General features: G+C 35.2%; 1 protein-coding gene across 1 annotated transcript; it reads right to left on the bottom strand.

The window, feature by feature from the left end:
- Positions 1 to 2,840: 2,840 nt before the first annotated feature.
- LOC107487902 (probable aminotransferase ACS12) lies at positions 2,841 to 13,011 on the bottom strand. Its single transcript, XM_016108599.3, has 4 exons — positions 12,206 to 13,011; positions 11,940 to 12,080; positions 3,978 to 4,138; positions 2,841 to 3,844 (listed from the first exon to the last, which is right to left on the bottom strand). The coding sequence occupies exons 1-4, from the start codon at positions 12,674 to 12,676 to the stop codon at positions 2,998 to 3,000; spliced, it is 1,620 nt and encodes a 539-aa protein (XP_015964085.1). The 5' UTR covers positions 12,677 to 13,011; the 3' UTR covers positions 2,841 to 2,997.
- Positions 13,012 to 13,249: the final 238 nt, after the last annotated feature.

The raw sequence follows: 13,249 nt of genomic DNA, 5'->3' as shown, positions 1-13,249 counted from the left end.
ATTTTACCGTATTCATTTTTTTAATTTGATATAGTAATTGATTTATTTTGAAAGATTAGTACAAAGTATTACTATGATTGTTTCGGATCTAATTGTGTATGCCATTAATTTGGTATAAAATTAATTCATTATCCTTTTAGGATATAAGAATTAATATGTATATGTTATTTATGGGAATATTAATCGATAAAAAAGGAGATTTATATTTGGTCAAAATTATGTATATATATTAATAATATTTGAATAATAAAAGATATTATTTAATTGTTATATAAAAAAATTAGTAACAATTTGGATTAGTATACCCATCTATTTTATAAAGATTTAGTTTTGGAATAAATTGATTGAACATTATGCTGCCAAAGTAGCTGTTTTTGTGAAATTTGATTTATTTAAAACATTAGGAATATGATAATATGTAATTCATGTGAATATTGGTCGGTCCAAAGGAATGTTTGTATTTGGCCGAATTACATACACATATTGATGGTAAATACATATTTGGGTAACTGATTAAGAATAAAGTAATACTTATTATTTATGCGAACAATAATCGGCCCAAAGAAAGTTTATTGTTTGGTCAAATAATAAGCATTGCACACTTTTGTTTATTTTTTATTAATTATGCGGTCAATAAGCAGTCTAAAGGAATGTTATTGTTTGGCCAATTAATAGAAAATATATGCAGTAATAAATAGGTTGCGAAGTTTAAGTTTTCATGTGCGCATTAAGTCGATTCAAAGAAAGGCTTAATGTGTGACAGGAATTTTGACGATATTTGATTACTGCAATGAGAGTATCACTTACAGTTAATTTTTCTATCAAAAGATTGAAAATTAATATTGTTCTAGATATCTCAATATGGATTTTTTTCATTATTTAACTAATGTTTATTGCATGTTCTATTTGTTCTAATCTAGAAACTATGGCTTTATCTACTAATGTTTCTACACAAATTAGCAGATTATGGTTCAAACTTTAAAGTTTGGAAGGATACTGTGGAGATTGTCCTTGGTTGTATGGATCTAGATATAGTTCTTTAAAAGGAGAAGCTCACTTCCACTCCGAAAAATCTCAATAAGGTTAAAATAGAGAAGTGGGAGAGATCCAATTGAATGAGCATTATGATCATGAAGAACTCAATTCCTAAGGCGTTTCGAAACTCAATTATTGAGGATAAAAATGCCAAACAGTTCCTAAAGAGTGCCTTTTCTTAAAAATGAGATTGGTAACACAAACAAACACCACAGTTTTTTTTTCTACCTCCACATATACAAATAGTCCAATTTTTTGTGAAGAATTGTTGATGCAAGGAGTTGCAAGAGATTTTTCAATTAAATCCATCGGTCAAGGAGTTGAACAAGGATCAGTTTAGGTGTGGATACACATAGTACCTTCGCACTATCGAAAGAAAAAGTTTTATTCAATAGCGTACTTAGGTATTGACATCTAATCCGTCTTATTTCTATAATATTTTAAGCACAAAACAGATCAATAAAATTACTTTATTACTTTCGCTACGTGTTATGAATACTTTGTTCAATTATCAAGCAAGATGGCAGAAATTAGACAACGCAAATGCCCATTAACTTTTAACATAGACAATATATGGTTAATCAATAGAATAAATTATGCGAAAAAACAAACAATGGCATTCAAATTAACTTCTATTCTAAAAGTATTTCATATAGTTATAAACATTCGTCAGTACAGTATTTATATATGTATATTATGGATAACTTTTTTTATTATGTGAAGAATCTTAATTATAAATTCAAACTACCAAAATATATGAGGTTGAGTGAAAATTTGGTCAATATAATTATGTACATCTTTAGTACCGATAATAATATAACGCAAAAAATTTTTTTGGCTATCTTTATTTTTAATTTTAGTTATCCCTATATCTAAAATGTTGGCTTTATGTTAGAAAAAATTTAGTTCACATTTATGACATAACTGCAGCTAGGGAGAATATGTTTTGTCTTGTACTTCAAATATTATGATTATTAAATATATAATTTAAATGAATGTATAAATTTAAGATATTTATAAAATAAAATTAAAAAATAAATAAATAAATTCTTAAACTTTATTATATACTAAAAATAAATGTGTCATTTTCTGAACTGATTGTTTTCTCTTCTCTCCTTTTCTTTTTCTATTTTATCTCTATTCAAACAATAAAGAAACATAATGAGTGACAACAAAGAACTTATTTGTGAAAGCAGAATTAATTAAATACTGATTTATATATTCTTCTGTAGTGCAAAATCAGGAGATTGGAATTGATTGATTATTCTCATGGGGTTTAGGATGTCAATTAACTTTCCAAAGGAGAAACTGAAGTCTTTAAGAAAAGGCACTCTTTTGTGTTAATTTTATGTTACTAATCTCATTTTATAATTTTCAATAAAATTATAAAAGATATTCCATTTTAGCACTTGTTTTCAGAACAGATAAAGTGCCTATGATTTGTTCAAACTTTAATGTAGGTGAACCATGTGACTCATGCTATTGTCTGCGTTGAACGTTTCTAGTCAAAGGAGACACATCTTTGGTAAATCAATGCATCATAATGCATGGATTCAACCAGATAGAACTTTGAGGAGGAGGAAGAAGGGTGTGGGAGTTCTTGGGCCCAACATGATTCACTTTCAGCTTTGCTATGATATCAGCTCACAAGAATTTCTTCAATGAGTATGAGACAAGCAGACCACTCAAAAAGATTCTTCCTAACACTAATAACCATGTATAACTGCACAAATCTAAGAAAACTACTTGATTTGAAGACATCTGATATACGAGCCTCAGCCTATCATTTTGAAGCAACTCCATGATATTGTAAGGCATCCTTTCATTCAACTACTCCTTCACCAATGATAATTCCTTACAGGAATGTGTTCAAATCAATCAAATGAGTTTCTCCAAAAGAATAAAGAATCTCTAAACCAACTAAAGTTGTAGAAGTAATAATTGATACCAATATCAACGATGTCATTTTGTCGCTTCAGAAATTCTCTGTAACCGTTCCACAACTACAGGAATATCCTTTTCAGACAACAAGGTAAAACAAAAACCAAACCATCCAGGTTCAATGCAGTGACATGAGGTTCCAGGGGTAACATTGATCTTAGCTACATTCAAAAGTCTATCCCAGAGCTCAAGCTCCCCTTTTTCACTGTAAGAGCGCATCAACGCACTCATGTCAGCCCAACAGTGAAATCCCCCGTCACTTCTAGCACACTCAATCCCTAACTGCTTCAGTCTTGCCACAAATGCTTGGCACATTTTCTGAAGCCTTAATCTGTTAATCTCAATGAAATTTTGCATAAATCTTGCATCTGAGAGCATGGAGGTAAGCAATTGTTGGGTTGGAGCAGATATTGAAGATAACCTTGCCAGTTTTTTTGCAGCAGCTAGGACATTCTTGTTGCAGGAGTAGATAACACATGCTTTATAACTTGGAACAGATATGTCATCTGATAAGCCATATACTATATGGACTCTTTCTCTGTCATGATCTTCTACTTCCAAGATTTCTGCCATACTCACAAACTCCTCATTTCCATACGTAGACCCAGCATATATTTCATTAGAGATTATGTGGATGTTCTTCTCTCTAGCAAAGTCCAGTAGACTGCGTAGCGTTTCATGACTTAATAGATTGCCAACAGGATTTGAGGGATTTGTTATTATGATTCCACGAACTTTTTGACCTCGTTTCTTTGCCTGATTGAAGGCTTGGTCAAGTGCAGCTATATTTAAGTTGAAGTTATCAGCACTGCGGCAGGGAACAGGTACTATCTCCACACCAGTTCGCCATTTTGCAGCCCCATCAAAGCTGCATAATGTGTCAAAAATGAAATACTTATTTCTAGGGTAAAAAAATAGGTAACGAAGTGGGAACTTAAGGTTATTGAAAAAAAAAAACATAAGAACAGGAATTAAGTTAATGAAGCAAAAATTATTGTTACCTAGGGCTATGAGGAGTGGGAACTAGAAATGCATTTCCATAATCTGCTAAGCAGAAGCTAAGAATCTCGATTGCAGGGTCAACACCAGAAGTTATTACCATCTGTGAGGGGTTGAAGAATACTGAATTATCGACAGCTTGGGACATGAAACTTGCCACAGCCTGCAGGAATGAAGAATTATGCACAAACATTCAAAGTAAAAAAAGATACAAGTACGAGAAAATGAATAAATATGGTATCAGCATCAATGGGAGAAAGAGCTACAAGCTGACTACCATTTTAAAGAAAACATCAAAAGGTTTAATCAAAGATAGGCTAAAGAAATAGACATTTATTCGTCAAATCAAAATTGTATTAAGATGCTTGTTGCAAACAAAGTATCTTCGTTTGGGAAGTTCACAATCATTTGTTCTGTCTCTATTTTCACGTATAGTGGTTGAAAATGGCATTTGTAACATACTGCATCAACCTATTTACAGTGTTTTGAAATTGCGTTATGGCGTGGCGGGTTTTGACCTTGTCGCCATATAATGGTCGCCGCAACGTCATTTTTACGGCAGGAATTTGAGAATAAAACCCAAAACAGCCCCTGACAATTACTTCGAAAGACAAGGCTCTTAACAAAAAAAATTCAGCAGCCCTTCACAATTATTTCAAAAGAACAACGAGGTCCCTGTGCCAAAAAAAGTTAATGTTTTTTTTTGCACAGGGGCTAATCAGTCCCAAAAAAATATGGACCTCGTTGTCCTTTCGAGGTAATTGTCAAGGACCGGGTGGAGTATTCACTCAAAATCTGAGAGTGTTTTGGCTAATTTAGGAAACTTAAGTGATTTCTCTAACCCATTAACCCTAATAATTAGCCTCTTATTCAAAAACTCCCCCCTCTGCCTCATCTTCACAAAAATTTCTCTCCGTCTCTGTTTTCTGCGATGCTACTTTCTGCGCCGCCGCTCTCTGCGCCACCCATCGCCGCCGCTCTCTGCGCCACCATCGCCGCCGCTCGTAGCACCAATCATTACTGCCGCTCATCACCACAGCCACTCCTTGCTGCCACTGCTAACCACGTTCCCTCCCTGTTTCGTACATCTTGTTTCAACTTCTCTAGTCCTAATTTTTTCTTTTCTCTTTTCCCTGTTGCCCCTCCTTTATAGATATTATCAATAAACAGTGTTAAACCTCTCTTCTTCCAATTTTTTTTCATTCAGTTTACTATGTCCACTTCTAGATAATCGTGTTAATTTGGATGAAGTAAAATTTAGATAGTTTCTAATTTTTATATTTTATATTTTTTGTTTTATGGCTTTCTTATGACTTTTGACTTATGATTTTTTTTGTGACTGAAATAAATTAAACAAAGAAAAACAAAACAAACAAACAAGGAACTGTTTAAATAGAGGGACAGTCCCGTTTAAGACTACTATTAAACTCCTCCCAAGGTGAAAGAAGCTCCACATGCGAAAGTTGTAACTTCATCGCCATCTTTGCCATAGTATCTGCCACCATGTTTGCATCTCTCATAATCAAACGAAAGTCAACACGCCAATTCCAACGCATGATATCTCTTATTTTGAGCACCAATGGATCAATAAACCCAAAACCATCTTGAGTAACAAGATTAAATGCTTCCACACAATCCGTCTCACAAATAACATCTCGTTGACCCACATCCCAAGCTAAGAGATATTATCTCCAAATAGCAAACAATTCTCCTTGAAGAATACTATTACTCTCAATCATTCCCAAACATCCCCTTTGCCAACTCCCATTACAATCTCTAATAACACAAGCAAAACCAACACTATCACCCGAACCAAAATAACTAGCATCACAATTAATCTTAAAAGTACCAATGGATGGGGGATTCCAAAAATCATTTAGAGTAGAGGGAATAGACATACGTTGTAATTCAAAAATATTCCTAAACTCTTTTTCTGAAGTTAATGCCAGACAAATCACTTTTTTCAGAGGCCAAGTTTCATTGGGATTAAAGATGTCATTATTCCTTACTCGCCAAATCCACCAAAGTCACAAAAAGAACTTGAACGGATGCTCTCTGCTATGATACAAGAACCAACTCTTCAAATCCAAAAGATGACAAGAAATATCCAACCTATGCCAGACAAGCTGAGCTTTTGGACAATCCCGAATACAATGTAAAACCGATTCCTGGCTAGAAAGACATCTTGGACACCTATCTGATGACGACATCCCTCTTCTAAAGCAAAAACTTGTAGTAGGAAGAGCCTCCTTAAGACACAACCAAGCAAAAAACTTATGCTTTTCCGGAACAAGCTGATGCCAAAGCCAAAGCCAATTATCCCGCTCCTCCCAACCAAACAGCTGCTTACACAACCACAAGTAACCATTGCGTGAGTCATAGACTTTGGCAGTAGACCCACTCCAATACCAACCCACTTCCGAACCTGCTTGCTCATCTGGATTGTAAGAGAGAATATTACCTTTCAGATTTTGAGATAAAGGATAATAAAGAGAATCCAAATGCCACCTACCAATCGACCAAATATCCTGTATCCGGAGATTCGAATCAGAAATGTGAACATAATCCATCTCATTAGATAACCGTCCTTCTCTCATCCAGCTAGAAAACCAAAAATTCTGGTTCAAATCTCCAATACACCAAGCAAACCCATCCTTCAACACTTCTCAAGCCTTGTAAAGACACCTCCAAATAGGAGAGTCCTTGTTCTTAGGATAACTAAACAGTCATATAGAGATGATCGGTATTTGGCATCCAACAATTGGACCCATAGCTTGTTTGGCTGCTGGAAAAAAAGTCCAAACTAGCTTCTTAAGAAGAGCAATATTTACAAAATAAGGATCTCTAATCCCCAAACCTCCATATTTTTTTGGAGTAACCAGTACCTTCCAACTAACAAGATTCAATCTTCTTCCATCAACTTGTCCTTTCCAAAGAAAATTCCTCATCATAGATTCCAATTTACTAATGATTCCTTTGGGAAAAATAGAGACATGCATCTGGTACGTAGGAATAGCGGCAGCAATAGAATTAACCAAGCAGAGTCTACCAGCCCGATTGAGTAAACTCCCTTTCCAGCTTGCTAGCCTACTCCGAATCTTATCCAGGACACCATTGAAAGCTGAACGAGTCACCCTAGAATGGCTAAGGGTAACTCCAAGATACTTGCCCAAGTCTTTGACAAATCTGATAGAGGATACCCCAGTGAAAACCTCTTTCTTTGTTGCAGAGACATTCTTGGAGCAAAGCGCTTTAGGCTTCTCCACATTAATCTTCATCCTAGATGCTTTGCAAAAAGTCTCTAAAACCAACATTACATTTTGCACTTGTCTCTTTGTAGCTTTATAAAATAGAAGCAAGTCATTCGCAAATATTAAGTGGGATATTCTTGGTCCCCCTCTAGAAATAGCAACCGGCTCCCACAAGCCTAAATCAACCTGATGACTAATAAAGCATGACAATCGCTCCATACACAACACAAAAAGATAGGGTGACATAGGGTTTCCTTGTCTAAGACCTCGGTTAGGAGTAAAGCCATTCAGACGATTCCCATTCCAAAGAATAGATAAGGAAGAAGCAGTGACACAATTCATAATCAAATTAAGTGTAGGAATAAGAAAACCAAAGCTCTTAAGGGTATGAGCTAAAAACCTCCAGTCAACTCTGTCATAAGCTTTTCTCCAGATCAATCTTAAAGGCTAGTGTGCCTTTCTTTGATTTAGTCTTCTTCATAAAGTGGAGGACTTCTTGAGCAATAATGATGTTGTCAGGAGTTTTTCGTCCCAGAATAAATCCTCCTTGAAGCGGGCCAACAATCTCCGCAAGATGAGGACGAAGCCTATTAACAAGGACCTTCGTGATGATCTTGTAAACTACATTGCAGAGACTGATTGGCCTGAAATCTTTCATAGATACCAGTGATTCAACCTTTGGAATAAGAACCAGTAAAGTCTCCAACATTCTCGGATCAAGAGTAACACCGGAGAATGCCTGCTTAACCATCTTCCAAACATTAAGACCAATGATATCCTAATATTCTTTGAAGAAGAAAGCTTGAAACCCATCAGGACCCGAAGATTTAAAAGAGTTCATGTGAAAAACAGCTGTTCTGACTTCCTCCATAGTAACTGGTGCCGTAAGATTATTGCAAGCTTCCTCATTCAGAGAAGGAAGAGGCACATCACCAACGCAACCCAAATCAACATCATCCAAATGACAGAATAAGCTTTTATAGAAAGACTCTGCTTCTCGACTCAGGACCTCTGGATCAGTTTCTCACACTCCATCCTTGAGAAAAAGGCCATGAATCTTATATGCTTCCTTCGCGCAAGAGTTTGAATATGAAAGAATCTTGTATTTCTATCCCCGAACCTTACCCACTACTCTCTGGACTTTTGGAACCATAGGAGCTCTTCTTGCACTAGAGTATTATTATAATCATCAAGCAACTGTTGCTCTTTCTGACGAAAAAAAATCTTATCCACCACTTCCAAACACTTTTGTAAATAATTAATCTGCTGCTCTAATTCACATTTCTTAACAAAAATGTTACCAAATACCTTCGAGTTAAACTCTAGTGAATTCTTCTGTACTTCCAAAAGCTTGCCATGAATCCCTCTATTACTAGACCACCATGACTGGTTCATAATATCCCTATACCCAGGATGAGTAGCCCAAGCAGCAACAAATCGGAAAGATCGATTCCCTTTAGGCTGAGGACGACCTTTACAACGCACCAGAATAGAGTAATGATCAGACTGAAGCCTATTTAAAACTTCTGGATAAGCCTCTGGAAAGATAGATAACCAACTACTATTTATACAGACTCGATCAAGTTTTTTTGCCACGTCAACAAAATTTTTCACCCTCCTGTACCAAGAAAACTACCTCCCAATAGTCTTCAAATCAAACAAACCACTATCCCCTAATAAAGTAACAAACATGTCTGCTATTTGATGAGAAAATTGACAGCCCTTAGATTCATGAGAAAATTTGACTTCATTAAAATCACCAAGAACGATCCAAGGTCCTTGAAAAACCCTGGATTATGCAACAATATAATCCCAAAGGAGAACCCTTTTATTAAATTGAGGACTGCCATAAATACCACTACACCTCCAAGTTTTTGGCACCGTTGCCGGGGATTGTTCGAGTTTGGACAACTGACGGTTCATCTTGTTGCTCAGATTAGGTAATTTTCTTTTCAAAAAGTTTTCAAAAATCTTTCAAAAATTCTTATTTATTTTCGTTTTTCCAAAAAGAAATTTTCGAAAAACCCAAAAAAATTAATAAAATCATAAAAATAAAAAATATTTTGTGTTTCTTGTTTGAGTCTTGAGTCAATTTTTAAGTTTGGTGTCAATTGCATGTTTTAAAAACTTTTGCATTTTTCGAAAATTCATGCATGTGTTCTTCATGATCTTCAAGTTGTTCTTAACAAGTCTTCTTGTTTGATCTTCATATTTTCTTATTTTATGTCTAAGCATTGAAAATTTCTAATTTTGGTGTCTTGCATGTTTTTCTTTTCTTGAAAATTTTTCAAAAATAAATATTGATGTTCATCTTAATCTTCAAAGTGTTCTTGGTGTTCATCTTGACATTCATAGTGTTCTTGCATGCATCATTGATTTTGATCCAAAATTTTCATGTTTTGGGTCATATTTGTGTTTTTCTCTCTCATCATTAAAAATTCAAAAATAAAAAATTATCTTTTCCTTATTTTACTCAAAAATTTGAAATCTTTGGGTTGACTTGGTCAAAAAAATTTTAAAATAAGTTGTTTTTTGTCAGTCAAGTCAAGACTTTAAAATAAGTTTTAGCACCAAATTAGAAGTCCCGAGACTCGAATCCATACCAGCTTGATCCAAAGGATTTTTCGCATGGCCTAAAATCTACATCTCATGGCTTTACTGCAACATAGTGACCATCTATCAACTACGGGCCACCAAGAATGACTTTCTCACGATCCCCAACAATATCAAATTTAACCAAAAAATATCCAAAACCCACATCTAACAAATCAAACCCTCCTTTAATGCGCCATACTATCCGAAGATTATGCATGAGAGCCGTGTAGCCATAATGCTTATCCAGCACCTTGATCATGATGGCTTCCTTATAAGGTTCAGCTAGACAGCTCTTTGCCTCCTTGGTAAAACTGACACTTGGTGGACGAGAATCACCCTGTTTATCTATCACTGTGGCGATACTATCCACAGATAAAGACCCTACTAATGCAAAGGTCTTAAACTTTTCTGCACAAATGACTTTATCTCTAAAAGAGATCTTGGATGGCTTTTCTAACCCCTCTCGAGAAGAATCCTCCTTAACACCGGATACAGACCCACCTACGTACTCTTACTCTTTCTCTGCTAGGGTTTTTTTTAATATTTAAATTAATATATCTATCTTTGACTTATGATTTGAACTTGATGTTATGTTTATTTGCTAAATTTACTATTATATTTACTATATTAATTAAATGCTTTATGATTAAAAAGTTGCTTGTATAAAAAAAATTATAATTTATTATATTTATAATTTTTTTACATATGTATTTTGTAAATAATCCGTCATTTTCGCCATTTTTCATAAGACTATTCACTATAATTTTATGGCAGATTTTTGGCTTACCGCTATGAGCCACTATCCGCAATAAAAAACTATAGCCTATTTATAATTATTAAAAGAGAATCCAAGTATGATACAATGAGAGATATCAATTTGAATTATTATTTCTTCCTCCAAGACCTATATTATTTCTTCTTTATAAACCCCGTTTAGAGCCATAGTCCTTGCCATGAATCAACATTACTTATCATCGTTCTTATCCCTTTCTTTCCTATATTTCGATGTAAACGACTCTGCAATGATGCCTATGCCTGTACCTAAAGCGATCCATGCCTTCTTGATTCCAACAAGGCCTTGCATTGAAGGGCCCGCAATCCATGAAACAAGGGTAACCTGATTTAATCAGGATTTCAGATTTGTTGATCACCGATGCCATTATGGTCTTTCTTTTCCTTTGGCTTCTTTCTCTCATTGTGTTGCCAAAATTTATTATTTCTTTCTTCTTTAACTTAGATCTATCTTACAGAGTATTAAAAGCAAAGGCAAGCATTCTTTATGTAATAATTTGTTAAAGGAACTTACTTGCAAAATGAGATGTCTCTGTGGACGGCATTTAGTTTACAAGAAATATACCCAACCACTAATTATCTGATTCTATTAGCATCTCCATTGACTGTGATTGTCATATTAGCTTATTAATAAGGTAAGTGCTCCTAGGCCAGCAAAAGTTTTATTGTTGAAATTAAATTAGATCTTTCTCTGCAACTTTAGTTATGTTTTTCTAGCTAGCAAACTCAACTTCTTTAAATAAATGAATAATTCTCAGTTAGCCAATTAGTCTAATTTCGAAAGTATTCATTTAGTATTCATAGTCCACTTTTGCTTGAAAGCAAAGAAAAAATAATCTATAAAATATACTATCACACACTAGAATGTATTTCATTTGAGCTGATCTCTTTGATATGATCACTACTCAAGACAAAAAATATATGATGTCTAAGAGGTAACAGGTAAGAACACTTGACTTAACCACGAAAAACAAAATCCTTAACAACACCTCCTGTAAGAAAGCAATGAACTAATTTGTTAACTACCAGTACACGTTCTCTTTGTATTTTTTTAATTAAAAGATATTCTAAACATATAATTAATAAATAGTAACTGTATTTTTATCCAAGTGAACAAGTGTTAGAATTATTTGGTGTAGCAATACTGTTTTCGTTTAAGATAAACGTTAGCGCTCTCATTCTCAGTTTCACTTACTAAACTTCTAATCACTTTAGTTGCAATGTTACAATAATAATCAAACAAATATAAAAATAATCAAGTCAACATACAATCAATTTAGTTCATTTTCAACGAGAAATAAACAGAGAAATGGCCGAATTAATTACCACTTTCAACTTCATGACTCCATCAAACGGTTGGCATCCAGAAATCCCGGTAATTCCAATCCCCGGAAAATCTCCTCCTTCCTCCAACACAGCGCCACTTAAATTCTTCTCCATCCAATCTTCCACCAAGTCCACACAAATCTATACACAGAAATTAAACTAAATTAGATTTATTAGAAAAAAATATATATATATGATTGGTCGTGTAACAAAAAAACAAAAACACAAACAGTGAGAACGCCAAAAAAAATGAAAAAGAAACTGACCTTGTTATCTCCAACGGCGAGATGAATTACACCCTCGGGATTATCAACCTCATGGTAAGGATTCTCCGCGGCTTTGTATAAACCGGCGTAGTAAGGCGAGTCGGCAGCAAGTGAAGCGGCCCGACCGGAAAGGAAAGCGGAAGGTGTGGGAGAGGAAAGATGAGTTCGTGAGAGTGAGCGCGGGTGGACGGAAAGTTCTGGAAGGTTGTTGTGAGAGGGTGAGGGAGTTGAATTGGAGTGAGGCGAAGTAGGAGGAGAATTAAAACGGTGTCGTGTTCGTGTTTTGACGTAGAGCTGAAATAGGTAGTAGAGTGCACAGGGGATTACAGAGCCCAAGAAGAGTCCCCCTCTGCCTTGAACAACTCCTTGAAGAGGGACTATCACTCTCATGGCAGTTCCTCCTCCGCCACTTGTTGAGGAGGACGACGACGGCGGTGACGGCGGTGGCTTCTTGTTCTCCTTCGTCGTCATTCTTCACGCTTCAGAGCTGAGACGTGGCTTATTGGGTTGGGTTTGGTTGGGTTAGGAGAGACGGAAACGCAAGAGGGGGTGAGTGTGGAATGTGAGAAGGGAAGGGGTTTTGTGATTTGGATTTTAGTAGTAGTAGTAGTATCCTGCTGGTCATGGTGTTGAATATTTTGCGCTCTGGCTGGCTTTGGTTTGATTCAGATCTTTTGAATGAGGACAAAGTGGGACTCAATTTCAGGCTTATGTCCAAGTGGGACTCATTTTTTGCCGCTCATTTTTGCCTTCCTATTGCTTTGCTTGGTCACTTGCTCTTCCCCCCTCTCTTTCAAATAACTGAATATTCTGTCCATACAGCTCCATACCCTGACGCGCACCCTCCCTACCCTATTTCCAAGCTATATTCATTAATCATTGCTTCCTTCTTCCCAAAATTCCGCAATAATTTTATTTTAGAATAAACTACTAAAATCACACTTAATTTCCAAAAATATTAAAAAAATCATTTTCACTTTTTTTTTTTGTTTGAATAACATTTACTTTTGATCAAAACAAAAACATCCTCAAATGTTACAAAAC

The sequence above is a fragment of the Arachis duranensis genome, chromosome 1 (assembly GCF_000817695.3).
Source record: "Arachis duranensis cultivar V14167 chromosome 1, aradu.V14167.gnm2.J7QH, whole genome shotgun sequence".
Taxonomy (NCBI): Eukaryota; Viridiplantae; Streptophyta; class Magnoliopsida; order Fabales; family Fabaceae; genus Arachis; species Arachis duranensis.
This window is presented reverse-complemented; position numbering and strand designations above follow the sequence as displayed.

Bases quoted from the DNA above. Each gene is read 5' to 3' on its own strand.
- LOC107487902 (XM_016108599.3), bottom strand. From the start codon at position 12,676: ATGACGACGAAGGAGAACAAGAAGCCACCGCCGTCACCGCCGTCGTCG. The intron at 12,081-12,205 runs GTCAGTTTCTTT...TTCTGTGTATAG, and splicing joins TCGCCGTTGGAGATAACAAG to ATTTGTGTGGACTTGGTGGA. The intron at 4,139-11,939 runs GTAATTAATTCG...TCATTCCTGCAG, and splicing joins GAGTCATGAAGTTGAAAGTG to GCTGTGGCAAGTTTCATGTC.